Source organism: Polistes dominula, unplaced genomic scaffold, assembly GCF_049000335.1.
Source record: "Polistes dominula isolate Pdom_NZ unplaced genomic scaffold, Pdom_raw_medaka contig_24, whole genome shotgun sequence".
Classification (NCBI taxonomy): domain Eukaryota; kingdom Metazoa; phylum Arthropoda; class Insecta; order Hymenoptera; family Vespidae; genus Polistes; species Polistes dominula.
This window is the reverse complement of record NW_028301150.1, coordinates 6,715,219-6,742,034: the sequence shown is the minus strand read 5'-3', so window position 1 is coordinate 6,742,034 and position 26,816 is coordinate 6,715,219. Positions and strand designations below refer to the sequence as shown.

The 26,816-nt window shown below is 27.8% G+C and overlaps 2 protein-coding genes across 2 annotated transcripts in view; both read left to right on the top strand.

Annotated features, from left to right (window-relative positions):
* LOC107066530 (uncharacterized) overlaps positions 1-20,154 on the top strand; it is a 52,033-nt gene extending 31,879 nt beyond the window's left edge. The window contains exons 2-10 of the mRNA XM_089177593.1: positions 10,108-10,388; positions 11,002-11,522; positions 13,994-14,256; positions 14,489-14,798; positions 15,167-15,298; positions 16,320-16,507; positions 17,072-17,215; positions 17,726-17,850; positions 18,484-20,154. Coding sequence (XP_089033719.1) covers positions 10,108-10,388; positions 11,002-11,522; positions 13,994-14,256; positions 14,489-14,798; positions 15,167-15,298; positions 16,320-16,507; positions 17,072-17,215; positions 17,726-17,850; positions 18,484-18,575 — 2,056 coding nt within the window. The 3' untranslated portion in view covers positions 18,576-20,154. The remainder of the gene's footprint in view (positions 1-10,107; positions 10,389-11,001; positions 11,523-13,993; positions 14,257-14,488; positions 14,799-15,166; positions 15,299-16,319; positions 16,508-17,071; positions 17,216-17,725; positions 17,851-18,483) is intronic.
* Positions 20,155-23,836: 3,682 nt separating this feature from the next.
* The window catches only part of Naa15-16 (N-alpha-acetyltransferase 15/16), a 50,711-nt gene continuing 47,731 nt past the window's right edge, over positions 23,837-26,816 (top strand). Inside the window, exons 1-8 of the mRNA XM_015321131.2 lie at positions 23,837-24,023; positions 24,312-24,659; positions 24,752-24,886; positions 25,121-25,265; positions 25,359-25,616; positions 25,742-26,052; positions 26,156-26,437; positions 26,603-26,816. Of these exons, the coding sequence (XP_015176617.2) occupies positions 23,967-24,023; positions 24,312-24,659; positions 24,752-24,886; positions 25,121-25,265; positions 25,359-25,616; positions 25,742-26,052; positions 26,156-26,437; positions 26,603-26,816 (1,750 nt within the window). The 5' untranslated portion in view covers positions 23,837-23,966. The remainder of the gene's footprint in view (positions 24,024-24,311; positions 24,660-24,751; positions 24,887-25,120; positions 25,266-25,358; positions 25,617-25,741; positions 26,053-26,155; positions 26,438-26,602) is intronic.

The following is a 26,816-nucleotide window of genomic DNA, read 5'->3' as shown; positions in this document are numbered from 1 at the left end:
CACTTATTGTTAAAGAAGGTGTCATGGTTTTGGTTGGATGCAAACTACGAGAAAGAATAATCGATTATCGATTATCATCATCGTCATCATCAGCTTTCACTACTACTTTCGAATAACCCCATGCATATGAAATTCAAACAACGGTACTCGAAACGAGAATTTCAAAATGGTCCAATCCTATCCATAATTCAATCGAAAACATATATACATATTATTTATAATTCTTACTTATATTTATATTAATGATAAATAATACCACAATTAGAATAGAATACATAAAATAATTAAAACACGAAAAAATAGAAAAAGTAAGGTTATGTCGTATGTAAATTTGAAAAAAAAACGTGTGACATCAAATAAATTGAGATAATTGAATTGAAATACGGCGCCATCTATTGAATATTTACAAAACCTATAAGCCTAAATAACCTCTAAATAATAAATCCTTCAATTAGCAATAAAAAATAAAAAATTATTACGATAAAATTATCCTATATTCTAAATTAGAACAAATCATGTAAAGTAACAAAAAATTTCATTAAGATCGGTTGAATAGTTTCGGAGTTATTAGTAGACAAACATTATGACACTGAATATTTATATACTATATATACATAATACTTATTTATATTTATATCAGTGTTAAATCATTCTTTGTATTATACTAAAGTATGTGTTACCCATACACGCCTATACAAAATGAACTTTATTGATCGGAATTAAAACAGTAAGAATGGAATCGTGGTTATCACGAACAAGCGTATTCGTCTGACATTAAAGAAGAAAATGTCAAGATGAATGAATTGACCTAGCCCTCTACCGAGGACGTATATATATATATTTACTTAACTATGAATGAAATTATATAATACGATCTCCTACGCGTGCGTAACCTTCGCATATACGCACGACTATATGTATATACACATGCATATAAATATATATATATATATATATATTTATATGCATGTGTAAAGCTTTTTTTATTCTTCCTTTCTTCTTTCTTCTTTTACCCCCTCCCTTATCCCAATCATTTTTTCTTTTTTTTCTTCTTTTTACGTATATATTTTTTATTCACAAACGAAATTTTACTTCAAAATTATTCGTTTGAAAATTAGAATAATTGAAAAAAAAGAAAACAAGAAACAAAAGAAACAAAATGATTAACTAGATAGATGGATTTCATATAAAAAAAAAAATTAAATTCAAATTCGTTCAAACGATAAACAAGAAAAGGACAACTCGTTAAAGAGAAAATTAATCATCCGATGGATAGTTAGTAAGAAAGATGATTTATCTAACACCATTTGTAAGGTCTAACATAGGTTAATCCATCACTCGATAGTTTCTTTTCGTTAATCTTCGATAACTTTCGAAAATTGAACTATGAAATTTACAAAGATATTCCCATTCGACGAGTAAATATTAACACGTGCACGTATTTGACGTAGAAACATTGAAGAAACATTTGTGTATAAGTGTTATCGTATTTCATTTATCTTTCTAATCTTTCTAATCTTTCTAATCTTGTGTCTTAATTGCTAGCAAATATTAGATTGATTTAAGTGCATTAGTTTTCACGTTTAGTTATAAAGAGTACCGTTAGAATTGTGTTGAGTGTCTTACGTACGAGAAATAAAACGAAGTAGGAAAAATAAAATATATATGAAATAAAATAAGAAAAATCTAACATAGCACAAAGTTGTTACACGAACTTTAAAATGTTGTACGATATACACGGAGTATCTCAAATTACGATCGTTAACTTTCGTACAATCATCTTACTATGTCTCTTGTACAATTTTACAAGTATAATAAGAGATCATTCTTGGGATAATTTATCCCACTTTCGTTTGTTAAATTCCTACTAAGTATTTTATACTTTTCAACTGGTAACACGTATAACTATCCATGTTTTCATACGTTAGTATTATTCATCTATTTATATTATATATATATACATATGTGTGTGTATAAATTCTTAAGTTAGATAACTTTAATTCGATATAATTTATTTCTAACTATACGATTTTATACTTTTCAACTTGTAACATATAAATATCAAACCTTTTCTTACATTAATATGTACATATGTGTATATAAAGATAGATAAGTAGACAAACATTAATACGAATATATTCTTTAGTTAGATAACTTCAATTTTATTCGAGTATAATGCTCGCAACGAGAATGATTGAAAAGTAAATATCATTATCATTATTATTATTATTATTATTATTATTATTATTATTATTATTTTACGATATTAAACTTTACTTTCACCGAAAACGATTGGATTTTTGTTTTTACCCAAGGCCCATTGCGTGATAATTAGAAAATTTGTTCGTGTAATATTGAAAAAAATACGAATCGTTAGATTCGTAAGAAGAAAAATACAAATTGATAACAATAATGAACCGTAAATTACACTTTACATACGTGTATGCAAACAAGGGAAAGAAAATATACAAACGACACGAATTTTCCAGGTATTTCAATAATATTCATAATTATCGAATTATATATATAAGTTAAAGTGATTGTTTTAAAAAAAAAATAATAGACTTCTGACATTTCTCTTTATTAACACAATAGAACATTAAAATTACACAATTGCATGCTTTTAAATTTATTGTACAATGAAATATTATTATTTGTCTAACTATTAGAGAGTTGGTTTCTAAAAAAAAGAAGAAAAAAAAACAAAAAAAAAATCAATAAGAAAGATAACTTATTCAAAAATGGGAGAGTAAAAGAGAGATAATGAAAGGTTAAATGAAGACGAGTTATATCCTCCGGGTAGATTATACTAAAACATTCGCATAACTTTCTTTTCTTTTTTTCGTCTGTTCCTCAAACGAATCTTTATTCTTTTCCTTCTTTCTACTTGTTATTTCTTTCTTTCTTTATTTATTTATCTCTTTCTGTATTTCTTTTTTTTTCTGATCCTGCTGTTAGGGTCGTTGAGCCCGTGACACTAATCGCTATTCATTCCATCGATTAACCATGTCGGAATCATGCCGAAACGAAAGAGAGACATCTGAGAAGAAAGTAAACGGAATCGTTCAAACAAGATTTCATTTTCAAAAAATAATCGTACGTGTTTCAAGTGTTGTTTTGAATTTAATGTTACGAAGTTGTGATTTTATCATTTTTGGCATTCTAATGTAATTATTTTAACGATCCTGCCCAGTGATGACTTCCAAGGTAAAATATTCCTGTAATCTAAGTAAAGTGTATTAGAGTATTAAAATAATTATTAATTATTCAATGAAAGTGTCTATTGTTGTTTAAAAGCTCGGAATATATGATCTATGTACCATCCTCCTCGAAATTTATCTTCAGACTGGCACGTTGTGCCCTATAAAAATTCTTACATTAAGGGGCATCACTAGTGTGAAATTTTTAAGAAATCGAATTTGTTTTTTTTGCATATTTAGATAATCTTTACCTTTAAAAATAACATATTAAAATTTCAAGTGCATATCTAATATTTGTTGATTTATAAGGATGAAATTAGAAACTTAAACTTTAAACGCGTTTTTCTCGAAACTACATTTTCCAAATTTGCTGCAATTATAACTCGAAGATAAATCATCCGATCTATCTGATTCTTGTTGCAGCTTCTCTTATATATATTTCTGCTTACCATAAACCTCCAGTTTTCCGATCGAATAAAAAATGTAATTTTGGGCGGCCAAAAATCTTCAAATTTTTGCGCGAAATTTGAAACTTGTTTTTAAAACTCCACTATTTTGTTAAATTTCAATTTTTCGTTTCGACCGAGGTTCATGGTACGGGAAATTCCTTCTAGTTTAATAAACTTTTTAGTTCTTTTGATTTCATGCACTGTGAAGGTCGCTATAACTGCAGAAATGAGGGGACTTCTTTTTGAGGCCTCGAGAGATTGCTAATAGCCCTTATAATTTTCAATTTTTTAATCCAAAAATTTTGTCGTATATTCATTACATATCTACGAATATTTTCTTAAAAAACTAAAACATTTCATGCAGTAGTTTTCTTGAAAAAAAATTCCGAAAAATCACCTTTTTTTCAAGTGGTCACACTAGTGGTGCCCTTTAAATGTTGTTTATATGACTTTCCGAACGTTGCACATGTGTATAAAAAGAATATTATTTATAATAAATAGAAATTAAGATTAAAACTTATTGATTTTAGCATTTTTACACATGCGCAACGTTCGGAAAGTCATATAAACAACTTTTAATAAAAGAATTTTGTTAGAGGACTACGTACCAGTCTGAAGGTGAATTTCGAAGAAGACGGTACTCCGATCATATACTTGGTGTTGTTAGGGAACAATACCCATTCCTTTCGATTAATTAATAATTATTTAAATACTCTAATATACTCTACTTGTATTAGAATAGTTATTATATACGAGTTATAAATTTTTACTTTTTTACTTTACGTTTTCGTCCTACGTTTACTAAAACTCTTTTACCCAGTACAGTGTATCCTATATACCATATAAATATTGAATGGTTTTTTTTATGAACATCCCGTATATTATACACTTATAATAAGTTTCATAATAATTTATTATTAGAAAACATTCGCTAATATAACAAATATTATATATTACTATACAACAGATGTAATCAATTATTCTAATATATATCATAATTAATTTCATTCTATTTTTAATACTTAACAAAATACTTTCATTGCTTTGTTAACAAATAAAATAATATACAAACTTCATAAGAAATATATTCCGTAATCGAATTTCGTTCGATGGAATGATAGGAAGAGTAAAAATAAGACTAAGAGTAAGAGTAAGAGTAAGAGTAGGAGTAAGAGTAAGAGTAAGAGTAAGAGTAAGAGTAAGAGTAAGAGTAAGAGTAAGAGTAAGAGTAAGAGTAAGAGTAAGAGTAAGAGTAAGAGTAAGACTAAGAGTAAGAGTAAGAGTAAGAGTAAGAGTAAGAGTTAGAGTAAGAGTAAAAGGAAAAAAGGGAGGAGAAAAGAGGGGGTTCGAAGTAAAAAAAGGAAAAAAAAAGAAAAAAAGGAAATCATTACATCACAGATCTCGAAACCACGTCAAAGGTACCGAAAAACACGCGTCTTGTCCTCGACTTACAAAGGCATAAGAATCAGAATCTCGAACTGTATCGTGAAATTCATTCATCGTTAACATAAGGGAGATATCCTATACGGAAAGTATCTTGACAGGCTTCGTTGGATGATATTTTTTTTTCTTCTTCTTCTTCTTTCTCTTTCAAAAAGAGAAAAAGAGAGAGAAAGAAAGAATGCACAATACACGTAACCGCAGACCACCTTTTTATCGAGAGCTTTTCCTTTCTCAGCAGTATGAACAGAAACTGGTTCAATGTTCGATACGGTTTCGAACAAAGTATATAAGTAATATCTTTCTATATAAAAAGAAAGAAATAAAATATATATATATATATGTAGATGGTCCAAAAACTGGTTCCCTTTTATTCGTATGTATACACCTCAAATATATAACTGTGTTAAACACTCCTGTATGTTTATATTTATATATTTAGGTATATGTGGGTCTAGGGTGGGTCAAAAAATCAATTATTCTTTTTTTTACAAGTGACACGGAAAAATGGGTTGCTAGACACCTTAGAAAAATTCTCACTAAATATGAGCTCTTAATTTTAATAGGAAGATCCTCCGCATCGCAGTTTTTTATTTTTTTCTCAGTCCAATACAATAAAATTCATACCTCATCATTATTTGATTGTAGAGAAAAATGTTTAAGACTAATTTGGTAGGAAATTTAATGTTCTACAAAAAAGGTATCTTATATTTTTTCCGTAAACCTCACCATTTGAATGATATTGAAGATTTAAGTTTGATTATTTTAAGACAAATTTCATTTTTATTTATGAATTTTATAACTCGACAATAAATGACTATTAAAAAATGCGCAATACAAATTTTTGTAGGAAATTAACTGCTCTATAAAAATGGTGTCTTATGTTTTGGCGATTAAATAAAGCGTTCAAAAGATATTCAGCATCAAACTTTCATGTGTACTGATTTTAAAAGTTTTTGATTAGATATTCGAAAAATTTCAATTTAATTTATAAGTTTTGAGAAAATTTACACAAATTTTAGTTTTTATCAACTAAGAAACTTCAAAATATTTTTCAAGTTTTTTTTATGTGTAAGTATCTTTGTCTACATTAAAAAAAAGAAATTGTACATTATTTATCGCTTAGTTAATTATTTATTTTAAAAAAAGCAATGTTTTCATTATAAATATATTATATGTTTCAGTTTTAGAGAAAAAAATGTCCAATTAGTTATAAAAAAGTTTTTTATTTCAATTTTTAACTGAGTTATTAATTTTCAAACAATTTTTTTTGCAAGTAGGGTAATTTTTTCGATGCTCTTTAACAAAAAAGTTTGATGATGAATATCTTTTGAATGCTTAATTTAATCGCCAAAACATAAGACACCATTTTTATAGAGCAGTTTATTTCCTACAAAAATTTGTATTGCGCATCTTATTATAGTCATTTATTGTCAAGTTATAAAATTCATAAACAAAAATGAAATTTGTCTAAAAATCATCAAATTTAAATCTTCAATATCATTTAAATGGTGAGGTTTACGGAAAAAATATAAGATACCTTTTTTGTAGAGCATTAAATTTCCTACAAAATTTGTCTAGAACATTTTTCTGTACAATCAATAAATAATGAGGTATGAATTTTATTCTATTGGACTGAGAAAAAAATAAAAAACTGCGATGCGGAGGATCTTTCTATTAAAATTAAGAGCTCATATTTAGTGAGGATTTTTTTAAGGTGTCTAGCAACCCATTTTTCCGTGTCACTTGTAAAAAAAAACATAATTGATTTTTTTTACCCACCCTAATGTAGACGCATATGTTTCATGCTTCATATGTATAAAAATGTATTAATTCGTACGTGTGTTTAGTATGACGCTCCAAAATTTCACTTTCGATCGATATACACGTGTGTGTGTGTGTGTATGTATTATTGTTATAATAATATAATATAATGTGTATACACGTAAGAAAAATCGTATATAAGTGGAAACTCGAAATGCATCCAAAAAAGAAAAGTAGATTAAGAAAGGGCGGAAGGGGGAAGAGGGGATACAATAAAACGTGAGCAACAATTCAAGGACAAAGGATTTATTATTGGATTAGTTATCGCGTTGATTCGTATTCGACATTTTGACGTGAATAATTAGTCATGCATTATAATTTTAAAATGTTAATTAATTTGACGTATGCCTAATTAACGATCTTAGTCTCGAACTGTTTTGTTAATCGATAGAAATTTATAGTCATCCGCGAAAGTAGTAAGCCGAGTGAAAGCAAAGCCAATCATTATTCTTTTAGATTGCTAATTCATAAGTAAAAAGGTATAACCATTGTAAGTGAGGATGACTACACACAGGTTATAATAATTTACTATAACGAGATACGTTTGGGTGGACATTTGAAGGAACTTTTACATATATATATGTGTATATGTAAGCGTTTTGGTTTTTTGATACAGCCATTCTCTTTTTATGTATGTAAGTCTCTGTTAAAAATCGATACTTATCGAAAAATATGTTGAATAATAAAAAAAAAGAACAACGACCGAACGGTTTGTAAGAAAAGGATATTTTTAAATAGATTTACGTTGCGTATGTATTTGTGCGTACACACGTTGGTGTATTTTTTCTTCTTGTCATTTAAAAATATCGAAACTATCGTCAAATAATAAAACGTCAAATAATGATACGTTCGAAGAGTTGCCATTTTAACTTACATGTTTGTGTGTAGATATATGTATAAAAAGCGAGTAAGTGTATTTGTTAGGTATAAGCACTCACTTTTTATTTCTTTTTTAGTTTCTCATGCTTGTTAAAAATCGAAATTGTCGCTAAATAATATAGCATATAATAAACGATAGGTTTTTACTCGTATATTATTATTTTTAACCAATAATTCGTTTATTATTCGTCTTAAAACAATTTACGAGTACGTTAATGATAATTCATTCTTTTCTTTTTTTTACAATAAAATATATAAATATATAAACTTAATATATATATATATATACATAAAAAAACAAAGATATATGCAAGTTTCCCTAGGAATATAATACATTATTTTATAAAAAGTATTATTAAATAAAACATTATTATAATATATATTATATATTATATATTATATCAAAACCTTAATATATTAAAATACATTACTTTATAAAAATTAATATTTAAACTTATAAAAATTCGATTTTCTTTCACAATTAAAAAAATATGATAACCTTCGTTAGAGGATTTATAAAATAACAATATTTTCTTAAATAAGTAAAAAATCGGATATCTCATACAAAAACCAATTATCCTATATATTGTCCATATAAGTATATATATATGTATATAAAACTATCTAAATACCATGATATACTATATATAAAAGATTTTTGCCCGAAAGGCTCTGCTCTGTTGGGTGCGTTACGCAAGCAAAAACCGATCGTGGTTTAACAGTTTCGTTCTTGCATTCTCTCTTGGGAGGAGAATAAAAAATGAAAGAGAGTGAGAGAGAGAGAGGGAGAGAGAATGTCTATCTATCTCTTTTTGGATTGGTTAAAAGAGGGCAGGGGGAAAGAATAAAAAAGAATATAACAGGACTGTTGGGGATAATAAGAAAAACCGTCGGAAGAAAAGAAAGAAAGTTAAACTTTGGTACGTGAAAGAGTGACGAAACTGTTCTCTGAAAGTATTTAGGGTTTAAATGTCCCACCATATTTCTTTTCTTTTTTTTTTTTTGGGAAAGAGGCATTTTGTTCCTTTTTTCATTAATTCGAATCATTACTACGTTGTCATCGTTTATCGTTGTCACTTTTGTTGTCTTGTGTTGTTGTTATGAGAAATTGTTGTTTGTCCGGGTTTCACTTCGTAGAAATTTTTGCAGTATCTCTCGTATACGTTCCAAACTTTTCTTCCGTATTTCTGGTATGTGAAAATTGAATCGTCTTTTTTGAACATTTATCATCGTTAAAGTTAATCCCCTTAATTGCATAGCTATTAACAATTATCGTTTATATACGTTTTAATTCATTGTATATGCTTGCAAATATGTAAGAAAAAATGTAAGTGGTTTATCGTTAATCATCGATTTATTTATAGTTTTTTAATCGAGATAAATTTTGAACCCCTTAAAATTGCTTTAGTTTCTCTTAATTTCTTATTGTAAATTCTACGAGGATAAAAAAAAATATAACCATTATACTTGGGATTCATTTTATACAGGGTTGAATTATTTGCTTTTTTATACTCTCAGGAATATAGATATTGCGTTGCAAAAGGGAAAAGAAAAAAGGAAAGGGACAGAAAAAGGTTTTTTCTTTCTTCTCAATCAATCTTAAATAATATCGTACAAAATTATAAATATCATTTATTCTTCTTACTGTAATTACAAATTTAACTTGTTGAAGAGATTTTTCCAAAATATCGTATTTTAAATGTTACAATCAAATAAACAAAAAACGAACTACATATACTTATATAGGATTGGTACAATTATATCATTTACATTACCAATAAAAAGTATTTTTATAATATATTCGTTAATAAATAAAATATGTATATATATAATTATTCTACAAAATTATATTATATTCTACATTATATTCTAAATTTATATTCTACATAATAAAAAAAAAAGAAAAGAAAAAAAATGAAACTTAAACCCACTTTTTCTAAAAAGAATATTTCTGCTAAATTTCATATTATACACGTAATCGGACAAAAAAAGAAAGGATTATTTGAGACGCCCTATATAGAAAGGTAGATAGGTAGGTAGGTAGGTAGGTACTTGCAGGTATACACACCACACATTACTAAGAAAAGAAGGCCATGAAAAGTTTTCTCGACTATAAGACGTTTAAAAAGAGTCAGGTGCAACAGACATGAATTATATCAGATGATCTTTCTCATTTTTAGGATACCGAGAGAGAAAGAGAAAGAAAGCGAGGAGAGTGAGGTGGGGGAAAGGGAGATGTCGTTATGTCACGTTTAACTCTCGAATAAAAAAAATGAAAGAATAAAAAGAAATAATTGTTCATCTTTTTATCTTAGGGAACAGTATCTTTTCAACGTATTCGAGGTCATCGTATCAACCCTTGAATCGAAATTACAACGAATCGAGAATCTCGACAAGGCCGTTGAACATCTAATGAGGAGAGTTGAAGCATTGGATTCTAGAGTTAACGACAACATCGAAAAAACCGATGCAGTTATCGCTAAATTGAGAACGTTGGATTTGAAATTATTCAATGCACATCCACCAATAACTTCGCAGGAACAAATTCATCCTAGATCGGCTGAAAATGTCAGAGAGGAAAATGAAGCCGAAAGTGGTATGGATATTATTATTATTATTATTATATTATTACTATTATTAAAAATTAAATTCAATTATTAATCTCGTGAATATAAATCAACAATGTGATCACATTATAAATTATTAATTATTTATTAAAATTTTTAAAATATTATAACATTGATAAAAACGATTGGTAAAAATAATAAACAAACGTGAGATTTTTGGTAGTATCGAAAAAAACGCGAGAAAAAGGTGTTCCGTAAAGAATATAATTCGAATTCGTAAAAGGAAGAGTACAAAAAAAAAGATACGTTGATTTTAAGGATAAAAGTAAAAAAAAACGTTATTTGTATATTATTAAATAATTTATATATTTATTATATATCGTTTTTCTCTAGTAAATTAAAAATTGATCTATAATTAATACTTTGTTTGCTATCAAATTTATTTATTTCTTTTTTTATAAATTTATAACATCGTAGATATAAGCAAAAAAAAATATCCAAAATAAACGTTATTCAAATATAATTATAAAATATGTATAATTTTAATATTAACATAATTATTAAAATTTAAATAATGAATTTGTACTCTTTTAATTTAATTATTAAAATATTCTTTTTTTTTGTAAATTTTCATTTTAACAGTACCCATAATACGATTGATACATCACGACGACGAAAAATCACCTGAATCATTGGGTGATAAATTAATTTCATTGGATCAAAAGGTATCCGATATTGATCACAAATTGGTTAACCTGAAGAATCAATTGGACAATAATTTTTTACAAAATGACGATATCAATGCCGAAGCTAGCGAGAAAAAACCAGTTAGCATGAGCGTTGTAGAAATAACCAAAGCTATGAGCAACGAAGTTATGAATCATGTTTCTATCGAAATTGAAAATCTTAGACAAGCTACCGGTGCGTTAGATCGTAAACTACAATTTCACATTAATTTGGTATCGGACAATTTGGGTGCCATTTACAATCTGATGACCGACGTACACGATGCAGTTGTTGACAAAACTATCATCAATGATCCTAGAAATTTGACAACTACTACACAACCACCACCGAAACAAAGCAAATTCGATCGTTTGGTAGAAAAAATGCATCCTATGCTTACGGTTTCCGAAAAAATGGACGAAGTTTGGAACGTCGTGGTGAGTTTTTTTTGATAATTTATTTATTATTTTTTTCTCTTTTTTTCTTTTCTTTTTTTTGGTTTTAGTTTTCACTCCTTCAATTTATATCCGACGATATTGAAAAATAATTAGAAAAAAATTAAAATTCTATTAAATTTTTTTCCATATATCTGACACACATTATTATCAATGATTCTAATAACGTTCGAGATAATTATAAAAAATAAAAAAATAATAATTATAATAATGTAATGTAGCTTACACGCGCGATAGAAGTGAAACTCATATTATCGTGTGAAATAATATTCAATTGATTCATATATTATACAGCGAGTGTCCTTTAAAATCGTATAGCGTTACGTTTAATAGAATTCTTTTTTCTTGAAAACTATTTATAAAATGTATGCTTGAAATGAAGATAAATTTTGAAATAAATACATTAGTATACTTTAATTCAATATTTAATAAATTTAACTTGAAAGCTTCATTAATAACGAGTAAATTAAATACATACGAAAATAATGTACAGAAAAATCTGATTTTTCATATCCATTAATTGGTCATCCTTTATTTTTACTATTATTTTAAATGTTCTTTAATATCAGAATCAATTAAATACACATTAAAATAAGAATAATACGAAATACGTTTATTAATAAAAAAAAAATGAGACATATGTATCTATACTTGAAACAATACATAATTTCGATTTGATATTTTATTAATTGAAAATTTTCGATTAAAAATCATTGCTGGTCACAGGAACATTAAAACAAATTTATTTTAATCCAAACGATATTAAAATATTATAAAAATACAATAATATGTTTAATTTACCTTAATTAATTGTTAATTAATCAAAGAAAACGTATATCGTAAACCAAAAGCACATAGAATAAATTCGACGCACTTTTCACTTCGAAATCCACCTTCAGACTAGCACGTTGTTCTCTATGAAAATTCTTTTATTAAAATGTTTATGATTTTCCGAATAAGAAAATTCTATTTATTACCGATATTATTTTCGTTATATGCATGCGTAACCTTCGGAAAGTAATATAAATAACGTTAACAATAAAAGAATATTCATAGAGGACAATATATCAGTTTAGCGATGAATTTCGAAGAGGAAGGTACATCTTACTTGTACTTTAAGACTATTAAATATTTTAATACTATTATATATTTTTTTAAAATTAATTCATAATTATTTAATGTATATCGAACATTTTTAAATATGTCACATCCTTTCTACTAGTCTTTCCATAACAAATATCTCGCAATAATTATCAATTGATGTATCTCATACGTACACAGCGCACACACACACACACACACACACACACACACACACTTCAGACTAATACTAAAATCTTCCATAATCTCGTTTAACTGTGTACTATTTCACTCTTTCACTTTTTTCTTTTTTTTCCCATGTCGTTTTAAAAAATTTTATTATCAACGTCGTTTGATAAATTTCACTTTAAAAACGGGATTGAAAAAGAAATGGTAAAATAAACCGTAAATTACAAGAAAAAAAACATTGACTGGAAAGAGACTTCATTAAGATTATTATGTTACTTGTTAATTAGAAACGTCTAATAAGAAAAGAAAACGTCCGATTAGAGTTTCTCGTAATTTTTCCTTTTCGACTTATTATCGCAGATGTTTAAAAGAACAAAATTAAAAGGAATGAAAAGAAAAAGGAAGAAATAAATAAATAAATAGATTCGTTCAGTTTTTAGAACGCGATAAATGTAGATAAACATATAAGTGTATACGGTTGGTAATTGATCGTGATGCTACCTTCCGATGTGGTTTTCCCAACGTGGAATCCAGTTTAGTAATCTCGTTTAGAATAAGTCGTGTGCCAAGCAACACGGTTAACAACGTTAAAGACCGTTAAAGGGTTCAAACAAGTCGAACTTAAACTTCCTATAGATCCCAATGACTTGACAGTGAAATCTAAAACCTCGTTCTCGATTTTTATCTCATTTACACGCATCGAAATCTCCCGAGAATTCCCACGAATTATTATCGAAACAAAAATTAATACAATAAATATTAGAAAAAAAAATAATAAAATGTTCCAAAAGTATAATAAATAATTAATGAGATGTTTCACAATTATTGTATTTTTTCTGAAATTCATGTTTGCTCTATGAATGATAAAAAAAAGAAAAAAATCTAAACCTTGTTCTCGATTCTCATTTCATTTATACGCATCGAAGACTCTCGAGAATGCCCACGAATTGTTATCAAAAACGAATTAATAGAATAATTTGTAGAGAAATTTATTTTAATTATTTATTTTAAATTAATTTATTAGAAAAATAATAATCATATTTTTCACAAACGTATACAAATATTAATGAAACGTTTCACAATTATTGTATTTTTTTTTTTCTAAAATAATTTGTTACTCTACGAATGATAGGAAATAAAAAGAAAACGTATATATTTTTGGAAATTGCCTATGATTAAAATAGGTCGGAACGAAAAATTCTGTGGACGATCTTCTACCAAAATCCGACGAATTGTTGACGCAAACGCAAAGACAGGAAAGAGCTATCAATGAAATTCATGCCGATCTTAGAACGAAGACCAATAAAATAATTGAAAATTTAGAAGGTGTTGAGAGTAGATTAAAGAAACAAGAAGATGACGTGGCAACTTTAGCTCAACGACAAATACCTGCTGAACTTTTATTGGATCCTACGATAGATCGATTAGTCGAATACGATCCAGGAAGGTTGGTTTAACGCATAAAATATTTAGAATTATGTAAAAAAATTTATTATAATATTTTATATTATTGTACGTGTATATATATATATAAATTTTTTATTATATTATTATAATTAATAATATTATACGCAATATTATAAAATATTTTATATTTTATTATATTATATATATTATATAAATAATGTTATAAAATATGTTAAGACACTTAAAAAGCATTTTATTTTTTATTTTTAAAGATACGTTAACTTGCAAAGCGAAAATTTTGTTACGGAAACGTCTTCCTCAGCATCAATGAGTGCAACAACGATTCTACCACCATCAGTTCAAACATCAACATCAACATCATCGACTTATCTAACTTATACCACATCTTATTCATCGAATAATGGATCATCCGCAACTACCCCCATGACTCCAACATCTACCGGATCGCAAAGATCCACAACTAGAAATCGTGGTGTCATATTTCCTAGCGTTAAAAATAAACCAAGTCCTGCCAATACTACGTTCACAAGTGACATCCTAATCAATTACAAAGATATCAAGGTAATATTGATTACAATACAATGAACAATAATCATTACTAATAGATATAAATTTGTAAATATAATTTATACTTTTAGAACAAAAATTTGTTCCCCGAATTTAAATAAACAAAATTATTTGTAATTTAAAATTTATAATATAACTCATATTATATATTTTTGTTCTCTCTTGAAATAATCATTTATAAATAAAATTTAGAAAACTCGTATGAAAGTATGTCATTTGAAAATTGTTATAGAGTTTAAAAAAAAAAAGAACAAAAAATGCGAATAACGTTAGTTTTAATATTCTCTGATTACGAGCGTAAGAAAAAAAAAAGGAAAGTATAAAATAGGAAGAATTGGCACACTTTCGATGTTATATTCCAGGGTTTCTCGTGCGTGGATTTGTTAAATGCAGGTATGAGAGACAGCGGCGTGTATTATCTTCAAATACGTGGTACTACCTATTGGTTCCTCAAGGTCTACTGCGAGCAGGAAATTGCCGATGGTGGTTGGACGGTAAGTTTTCATGCTCGAGAGAATCCCTCTTACCATTCTATTCCATCCTATCCAATTCTATCGTAACACACGTAATAGCGCATCACCGATCATCGAGCTCTCTTTCCTACGTCGAAAAGGAAGACGTTTATTTTTTTTTTCTTTTCCTCAAACAATAACTATTCCTTACAGTTTGGATAACTGGCACGTTATTTCACAGCAATTTGAATAAAAGCACCACCTTTCTCTTCCTTTTTTTTCCTTTCTCTTATATTTCTCTCATCTATCGTTTAATCTATATTTATTATCTAGGAATACAGGATGTTTCCCGTATTATATCATACGTTTATTATCTCATATATATAATATACATGTATATAACATGTCAAATATTTAGGTTAACCCTTTGAATGCTAAATACATTTTAGTTTAAATGTTTTGTAAGGTACGAAAAGTTTATTATTATTGATATTATTTTAACCAAATTTCTATAATAATAAATTATATTTAATAATTAAAGTTTTTTCTTCTTTTTTTATGTAATTTTAATAATCAATAGACAAAACAATATTACATTATTTGCATTTATATTGACAAACGCGTAATATAGTTTACACGCTGGAAACTTTTATCAAACGCGTATATGCGTTTATAGCAATCAAAGGATTAAAATTATTAAAAATCTTCAAACCAATTTCGATATGAGTTTGTTTTGTTTTGTTTCTTCGACGTGTTACAAAGTTTTTTCTTTATGAAAAATTATTATAACGATGAAAATTCATGATTCAATTTAATAGTATAATTATTAATATCATATTGTGGCAGGAATAATAAAATTAAAAAAATTATTATTTTATTTTTTCTCTAAAATAATAATCTTCGTTGATAAATTTCAAATTACGTTTTACACGGTATTGAACAAATTATATTATTTTACGTAAAACAGAAAAGTACTTTTTTACTGCGCACTTTATTAACTTCGTTTCTCTTATAAGAAACAAAATCTAATTTTTCTTCGTCATTTTTTTTATCGTTTAATTAGGTGATACAAAGAAGGGACGATTTTGGCGAACCTAGGGAAAACTTTAACAGAGATTGGGCAGATTACAAGAACGGTTTTGGTAATCCAGCAAGAGAATTTTGGTTGGGTAACGAAAATATCTACATGCTGACGAATAATGAGGATTACATGCTCCGTGTCGAATTAGAAGATTTCGAAGGTAACAAAAGGTATGCAAGTGATTAGAATTTTTGATTTCGTTGACTTTTTTTTCTTTTTTTTCATCCATTAAAATTATTAAAACATCTTCATATCTGATCTTTAATCGTATTATTATATGATTATTTATATATTTATATAATAATTTTTATAATAAATATATTTATAATATATAATTATAATTTATATATATATATATTTATAATATACTAGCTGTGCCCCACCACGCGTTACTGTGGCTCATGTGAGCCAAAATATGACGTTGGATAGATAAAAATTAGGTTATGTTCAAATGTTTCGCACAATCACTGAAATCTATGGCCAACAGATGGCGCTGAACTTACCTGTATCTTTTTCTTTTTTTTGTAATTAATTATTTATTTTATAAATAAATTAATGTAATTAAAACCTAGCTATATGCGAATGCAATGTTGTGTCAAAATTTCAAATCGATCAGTAAAGTACTTTCGGAGATTTGCGATTAGGCATAAACTAAATCTACATTTTTATATATATAGATATAAAAAATACATTTATAATATATTAATAATAATAATCATATGAATAATTTATAGATACGCACAGTATACGCATTTTAAAATATATTCCGAGGGTGAATATTACAAGTTAGAAATTGATGGTTACGAAGGTACAGCTGGTGATTCTTTGAACGATCCTTGGTACGGATCGAACAATAGTCCATTCTCAACTTATAACAGGTAATAACGATGATCTTATAATTTTAACCCTTAAAGGTAGAAAGGGTTTCGCTGATTAGTAAAACTTATATCATAATTGTTCCAATAATTTTTTTTAGTTATACTTAAATTACTGATTGTATTATTTTTGATATCATAATTTCCATAGAGCAATAATAATACGTAAGAAAAATCAGTATTAAATTTTTTGTAAGTCTCTGTAACGAAGCCCTTCCGATCGTTAAGGATCCGATATATATTTTAATATCTGATAAAAAAATTAAAAAAATTATATTATCAAGGCGAACCAAAAAAGTTCTTTCATTTTTAATTAATATTTATTTTCTTTTTATTATTTCTTTTATTTTTTTTTTATTTTTACTCCAAAGAGTTACCAAAAACAAAATAATCCATTATGCAGTTAATAACACAATTTATAAGAAAATAATTCCACGAATTTTTAATTAAACCTAAAAATTGTATCAAATGTATCATTTTTTGACGTTTGGTATGAAAAATAAATGTTTACAGAGATAACGACAGATCTTCGTTGAATTGTGCATCGATGCTAAAGGGTGGTTGGTGGTGGAAATCTTGTGGACGTGGATTGAATGGTCTTTATTTAAATGATCCTCAAGATTTATCAGCTCGACAAGGTATTATGAAATTACGATTAATATTTTCAATTTTAATTATAAATTATTAAAAGGATTATTCGTATAGATTTTTATTAACACACTAAATTTACGGATATTTTGTTCGCTACTTTTTGAATAATTTCTAAACATTATTTAAATGAAAGGGTTAAGTAAAAATGGTTGAGAAATTAATATTTATGTATATATTTTATTACATAACTAAAATCCAAGATATGTTTTAAAAAAAATAATATTTTACCCTTATCGGTCATCAGGTTTTTATATCGATAATTTTCACTAATTGTAAGGTATAAGTGGTTTCGATAAATATACAACACAATTATTCAGTATTATAATAATAATTTATAATTTATTATTTATTTTTTTTTTTTTTTTTGAAAGAGTACTACAAATATATATATATATATATATATATATATATATATATATATATATATATTATTTAATTATTAATAACATATTTTTATTTGTAAATTCACTTCCCACGTGACTTACGACCGATAAAGGTTAAGTTTCATATAAATATATAATAATCAAATTTTTATAATGAGTCAAATTGGTTCAGTCCGTAAATCTAGTGTTAAATCTCTGCTTTTTTTTTAAATTTTATTTTTAATTTTATTTGTCAAGGAATCGTATGGTTCCGTTGGAGAGGCTGGGATTACACGCTGAAAAGGGCGACCATGATGATCAAACCTAAAGGACCAACGGCGTTTACTTAAAAAACGAAGATTTTTTTCCTATTTTTTTTCCTATTTTATGTTTTTTTTTCTTTACCTCCCACCCCCTTTCCGACAAGACGTAGTATACGACGTGGAACGCGTAGACTAAAAAGAAGAAAAAAAAAATAAAGAAAAAAATGTAAACGACGGAAGAAATTATTTAATACAATACGCGCACACACATACGCACGATTTTAAATTGATGAATTACTTTTAAATTGTTCGAAATATTTCAAAAACAATCTGTTGTTGTTTTATCCATCGTTTTCGCGAGGCCACCGATTTTCTTTTTTTTTCTCATTCGAATTGAAGTAGAGGAGAAAAAGGAAAGAAGAAGAAAAAAAAGAATAAAATAATTAATTCACATCGTGTGTCGTTATAATATCTATGTCGTTGAAACTAAACAACAATATCCGACCCGTTTAGTATAGAATTTATAAATTATTATACACATGACGTATTACGTTTTATTGTCTTCTTTTTCATCTTCTTCTTCTTTTTTTTCTATTTTATTTTACTTTTTATTCGAGGAAGAAACGTAGATATTTTATTTATTTTGAAAATATATATGTTACATCCAACACGTATCGAAACAGAATAAAAAGAAGAAGAAAAATAGAAAAAATATAAAAACAACAAAAAAACAATTATTTCTATTTCTACATGAACAAATGTAAATAATATACGATCGGCTAAAATAAATTAAAAAAAAAATCAGAGAAAAAAAATAAAAAATAAAAAAAGGAACATAAAAATAACAAAAGAAATAAATTTAAAAAAGGTAAAAATTTGTGATTTGATCACAAAATAAATGTATATATAAATAACAATAATAATATTTATGATTCGTCATCGAGACCGTATTAATTTTGTTTTTTTTATTTTTTATTTTTTTTTAAATTAGAAAACAAAATAATCGCAAAAAAGAGTGTGCGTTTAAATGCATGCATACATACACACGTACACATACACATATCACATAGAAAAACATTTTTCACGTAAAAGTTTGTGTTTTCAAATGGACGCGAATGTTGAGTAAAAATACGTATCTGACATTAAAAAAAAAAAAGAAAAAGAAAAAATACAGAGCTATTTCTTTTGTTTTTCCTTTTTTTTTACGTCCCTTTGAAACCACGACAAATGTATTACGAACTGCGTCGTTATACTAATATCAGTTCTAATTAATTTATATATCTATTATATAATATAACTATATCGCGTCTTAGAAATCGAATTTTAATAGAAAATACTCACGTTAATTTAATTAACAATGAATGAATTTATTATATTAATTACGAAAACGTGTTAAGAAAAGATTTTACAACTGTTGGCAAAAATTGTGTCATTGCGAAGGAAATGAAGGAAATTCAAAAAGTGATAATAATGTGCAACAAAAATATGGACAAAAAATAAATTCTTTATATAAAAACAAAAAAAAATATATAAGCGAATCAACGGATTGTAAATAATGGACTTTAAAGGCTCGTAAAGATATCGTAATTAAGTTGTAAAAAAAAATGAGCTTTAGAAATAAAGATATATCTTTTGTAAATTACGAGTAAAAAGAAAATGAAAACACCTATTGTCGTATAAATATTTATTTGTTCGTTAAATTCTAATTTTATTCAAACCTTCCAATTTATTTTACGATCTTTTCCCGATAATAAACCAACGAAAATCTATAATATCATAATTAAACGAATGAAATTATTGTCTCGTTAAAAAAAATTCAATTCAAAATGTTACGAGATACAAATTGCTGACAAAATGGCAGTAATAATTTTCAGTCAATAATCGTCTTGGAAATTTCAAAAGTATTGATGGATTAAACTTTCGTATATTTTTCTATTAATATTATTATTATTAGTATTAATTGGCATTAGGAACTCGAAAGTTCATTGCCGCAAATACTAAATCCCACCAGCGTTCTTGACCCAGAGCTTGATTCCTCCATTCGCAATCTTCGTAGCCTATTTCTTTAAGATCCCGAAATAATATTGTCCTCCCATCTACGTCTCGGTCTACCCAGTGGTCTTTTCCCGTTCGGTATACCGACCAGTATTTTATGCAACTTTCGATCCTCCCCCATGCGCGCCACGTGACACCTGCCCATCTTAATCGGCGTGATTTTACGACGTTGATAATGTCCGGTTTGTTGTACAATCGATGTACTTCAACGTTATGGAGTTTTCTCCATTCGCCCGTTTCCTCATCGCGTTTTGCACCGAAAATTTTACGAAGAACTTTGTTTTCAAAAACTCTAAATTTCTTTTCGTCCCGTAAAGTAACCACGTGACCACGATTCGCTACCATAAAGGACTACCGGCAGGATGATTGTCCTGTATATCCTGATTTTTAATCGCCTAGACATCCTTCGCGAGCTGACTAATTTGTTAACCGAATAAAAACATGGATTGCCTAAATTGATTTTTTTATTAAGTTCTTCGTTAATTTCCTTCGTCTGGTTTCTGATCGATCCTAAATATACCTAAAGTTGCTGACCCGTTCGAAAATTTTATCCCGGGCGACCAAAGTTCCAGTACTAGGCATATTCTGAACTCTATCGGTTACCATATATTTAGTTTTCTCCGCGCTTATTTGCAGTCCCAGATCTTTAATATTATCTATTAATATTTTCGCGTTATTAATTAATGACTCTTCATTGTCCCCTAATAAAGCAATATTGTCTGCGTATGTCAACAATTGTGTTGTCCCGTTCAACTGTAGACCATCTTTACTTTTCTGCAGTTCTTTGACAGCGAATTCCAGTACTAAATTGAACAAAATAGGTGACAATTCGTCCCCCTGTTTTAACCCGCTATGGATACTAAAATCTTCCGACATTTGGTTACCTATCCTCACTTTACCCCTAGTTTCCTTTAGGCAAAGTTGAACCAGGTTGACCAATTTTCTTGGTATCCCCTGTCGTATTAGGATTTAGAGCATTTTTTCTCGTTTTACCAAGTCGTACGCTTTTTGAAAATCTATATAAAGTTGATGTACCAGCTGATTAAATTCCCATTTTTTCTCTAAGATCTGACGAATAGCAAATTTTTTTTCACGAAGCTTACATATATAAAACATATAATTATAAAATTTTTTATTTTAAATAAAATTAGAAATAAATATATAATATTTAAATAAAATTAAATATATATATTTATAGAAAAATTAAATGTAATAAAATATAAAAATTATATATATGAGCCATTTATTTTGAAAATGGCCTAACTCCATTTATGTTCGAATCGAAATATTTAAGGGTTTGCGTTTCAATGCGTTTATGAATCGTGTCATAGCGAAACCGGGTTAGGAGAAACCGTAATGTTGGAGGATTTGCCGCAATTTGTGAATCGTGTTATAGCGAAATCGTGTTAGGAGAAACCGTGGTGTTGGAGGGATACCTGTATTTCTTTCAGATCCCTTCTAATATTATCCTCCCATCTACGTCTCGGTCTAACTAGTGGTCTTTTCTCGTTCAGTATACCAACCAATATTTTGTACACCGCTCAAACCTCCCCCATGCGCGCCATGTGACCTGCTCATCTTAGTCGGCGTGATTTTACAACGTTAATAATGTCCGATTTGTTGTATAATCAGTGTACTTCTACGTTATAAAATTTGCTCATCACGTTTTGTACCGAAGATTTTACGAATAACTTTATTTTCAAAAATCCTACATTTGTTTTTGTCCCGTAAAGTAACCATGTGATCTCGTTCCGCTACCATAAAGGACTACCGGTAGGATGATCGTCGTGTATATTCTGATTTCTTAGCGCCTAGACAGCAACCGCGAACTGAGTAATTTATTGACCGAATTAAAGCACGCATTGTCTAAATTGATTCTTTTCTTAAGTTCTTCGTTAAATTCTTTCGTTTGGCTTATGATCGATCCTAAATACTTAAAGTTGCTGACTCGTTCAAAAATTTTATCCCGAACGACCATGTTCCAATATTACGCACATTCTGAATTCTATATTCTATTCTTTTTCGAAAATAAATATATATAGTAAAATAATATAATGACAATTAATAAAGTAATTTAATAATATAAAGACAAACGTACAAAATATTACAATGTAGATTATCGAAATTATTTAATTGCCTTATTTTTAATAATTTGATCCAACTTCACAGTCATCCTTCGACTGATAAATTTAAAACAAATGAAAATACAATAGTACACAATTGAGCTATTGCAAAACTTAACAAACACACAAATAATAAACAAATTACGATAACAATAAATATCGTTCAAACATTTTATATACACGATAGAAAACAATAACAAAAACCAAATTGCTTTTATAAACGTTTTAACACCACGAACTATCGGTGAAAATAGAATTTAGTCACTAGTGCTGCCATCTTACGAATAAAAAATAACACAGGTAATAATATATATAATCAATTTAAATAATTTAATATTAAGAACGATTTTAATTAATTAATGATTTTTTTAAATCAATTTATATTTAAATAGATTTTTTGTATTTTATTTTATATATAATTTAATTTAATTATTTAAATAAAATAAAGTTAATGCTAAACTAACTTACCGACTGGATTGCGTTTCTAATGATACGTCGGTAATGTTATTCGCGATATCAAAATGATAAAGAATTTTTTGCCACTTTTTGATAATAAAATTTTTATAGTATCATAATCATAATTATAATAATAACAAGATGCCTTATTTATCCTTTTGTATTTAGACCACGCTAATAAAAATATTTTTTTACTATTGTGTGATTCGTCCTTAAAGATTCGACAGAAAAGAATCAGCCAATGAGTGCATTTGAAATATAAACTATTATGTGCAAATCTCCATACAACTATGAATAAATTAACCTTGATCTACTTTTCTCGTGGATTTAATCAAGTTAGTGTATTAGTGAACAATTAATATTTTTCAATCATAATACTCAAACTATTCTTAAAAATAAATAAGTATTAAATCGTAAAATATATTCGAAAAATTTGATAAATCGTGTAGATGGCGTTGCAACAAAATTTTCTCTGAAATCTAAAATTATTTTTAAATCAAATTCAATATTTGTAGATTTGCCGTATTAATATTCCTCTCTTTTAGATTAATACGAATAAAAGTTATAATTATCGTAAGGTAAATGACTTAATCGAGATATATCTGTAATGATTTTTAACATACTTTGTTTTGATTAGTTTGTTTTCTTTCTTTTCCAACGATACGAATATTACAACACTTGTTGAAATGTGCGGCACCGTGAACGTAGAACTTCCGGCGGAACAACAGTTCTCAGATGATCACGTGATCGAAGATCGACTTCTTCGTTTGTGGCCACGAGGTTTTGTGGTGAAAATCAAGTTTACCGGGTGGATAAGGCCCTCTATTTTTGTATTTATACAAAAATGTCCTCCAGCAATCCTTTGCCACCCAAAGAAAATGCCTTGTTTAAGCGAATTTTGGTGAGTAACAACCATTAAAAATACTCTGTTTTGGACCCCACTCTCTCCGGCTAATAGGTATACTCATCATGCTCTAATGATGAAGCACTCTTCGAAAACCTCAAAAATACTCAATGGCAACGTTTAACTATACACATTTCCGTAATCTTATCAATTCATTCAAATTCTATCCATTACATCCTCAATGACAGTTTCGTTTTATTATCAAATTTAACCAAATATTATTAACGTTTCGAAAAATTGCTTTTCATTTTCAACCAATGACTTATTATTGCATCTATCTTTCAGAGATGTTACGAACACAAACAATACAAAAATGGGTTAAAGTTTGCAAAGCAAATCTTATCCAATCCAAAGTTCAGCGAACATGGAGAAACTTTGGCGATGAAAGGTCTTACGTTGAACTGCTTAGGTCGCAAAGAAGAAGCATACGATCATGTTAGACGAGGTCTCAGGAACAGTTTGCAATCACATGTATGCTGGCATGTTTATGGATTGTTACAGCGTTCCGACAAGAAATACGATGAGGCTATCAAGTGTTACAGAAACGCTCTTAAATGGGATAAGGACAACATACAGATTCTTAGAGATTTATCGTTACTTCAAATTCAAATGAGGGATTTAGAAGGATATAGAGTGAGTATCGATAAATATATAAAATTCTTATTTTATTATATACAAATTTAAAAATGATTAATCTTATTTGATAATTTAATTATTGTTTGTAGGATACTAGATATCAATTGTTTATGTTGCGTCCAACACAGCGTGCTTCTTGGATTGGTTTCGCTATATCTTACCATTTATTAAAAGACTATGAGATGGCGCTTAAAATTCTAGATACATTTCGCAAATCGCCTATGGTATGTACACCTAAATAAAACGTCAAGGAACAATTTAAATCTTATATAAATTTATTTAATTATACTCTTATATTTGTCACATCATTTAATATTTATAATATTAATATTATATTTTCATATTACGTTTGTTGGATATTTATAACGTAAAATCACGTATTTCATTTTAATTCTTTTCTTTGCAAAAGTATTGACAAATTTGACGTAACATATTAAAAGTTTTAATTAAATGTGCAGATTTGTTATGATTACGAACATAGTGAGTTGCTGTTGTATCAAAATATGGTCATTCAAGAATCCGGTGACAATGAACAAGCTTTAAAACATCTTGACAAATATCGATATCAAATTTGCGATAGAGTAACTTTAAAAGAAACATACGGTAAGTTATTTCTTGTTGATATGCAATATCGCTTATAAAACTAATGTCTTTGTTTTTTGTTTACATATACTAATTTAATATTCTTATGTTTAGGCAAACTTAGACTTCAACTTCAACAGTATACAGAAGCGGTACAAGTTTATAAAGAATTATTAAATATCAATCCTGAAAATTCTACGTATTATGCTAAATTAGCAGAGGCAGAAAGACACGAAACGCCAGAAGATACGTTGGTTATGCTCCAAAGATACGAAGATTTGTTTCCTCGTGCATTAGCGCCAAGGCGTTTACAATTGAATTATGCTTCTGGGGATCAATTTAAATCATTAGCTGATCAATATTTACGACGAGGTAAAATATTATATAAAATATAAAACAATTTTCATATTTCTTTTTCATATTATAAGATTATTTAACAAATGCACATCTATTTTTTCTATGTAATATTTTTATAATGTTAATATGTGTTTTTTTAGGCCTTCACAAAGGTGTACCACCGCTATTTGTTAATCTTCGTTCGTTGTACAATGACAAACAAAAAGTAGAAGTTATTCAATCTCTTGTTCTGGAATACAAGGAAGCATTAAAAGCTCATGGTCATTTTAGTAATCAAGAGAAAGATAATCCACGAGAACCAGCCTCGGCATTACTATGGACTTATTATTATTTAGCTCAACATTATGATTATCTTGGTCTTACAGAAAAAGCGTTGGATGAAATCGATGCTGCCATAGATCACACACCTACATTAATAGAACTTTTTGTTACCAAAGGACGAATATTTAAGGTAAATAAAAGTTAATGTTACTGTGTTATTTAAGGAAATACATAATAGAAAAAATTATATAATAAAATGTGTTTATACCATGAGAAATATTTTGTGTGTCTAGCATGCCGGAAATGTTCAAGAAGCATACAAGTGGTTAGATGAAGCTCAAGGATTAGATACTGCCGATCGATATATTAATTCTAAATGTGCCAAATATATGCTACGTGCGAATTTAATTAAAGAAGCGGAAGAAACGTGTGGGAAGTTTACTAGGGAAGGAGTATTAGCGATGGAAAATCTAAACGAAATGCAATGCATGTGGATTCAAATGGAAGCAGCGCACGCATATCAACGTCTTGGAAAATATGGAGAAGCTTTAAAAAAATGTCATGAAATTGATAGGGTGAGTTATGCACAAGACTATTATAATATTAGAATGGATTGGTTAATGGTTCAAATAGCAAATATCATCTTTGAATGGCTTATATTTGTTAACCGATCACCTACTGTATTCAATCTTATATGGTTCAGTACAATTTGTGCGCTAATCGTTTCTTATTGTTTACAGCACTTTTCAGAAATTATAGAAGATCAATTCGACTTTCACACATATTGTATGCGAAAAATGACATTAAGATCTTACGTCGGCCTTCTGAGGTTAGAAGATGTTCTTCGTGCTCATCCATTTTACTTCAAGGCTGCAAAATGCGCGATGGAGGTTTATCTACGTCTACATGACTACCCTCTACCAGATCCAACACAGACGCAAGAAATCGACACGG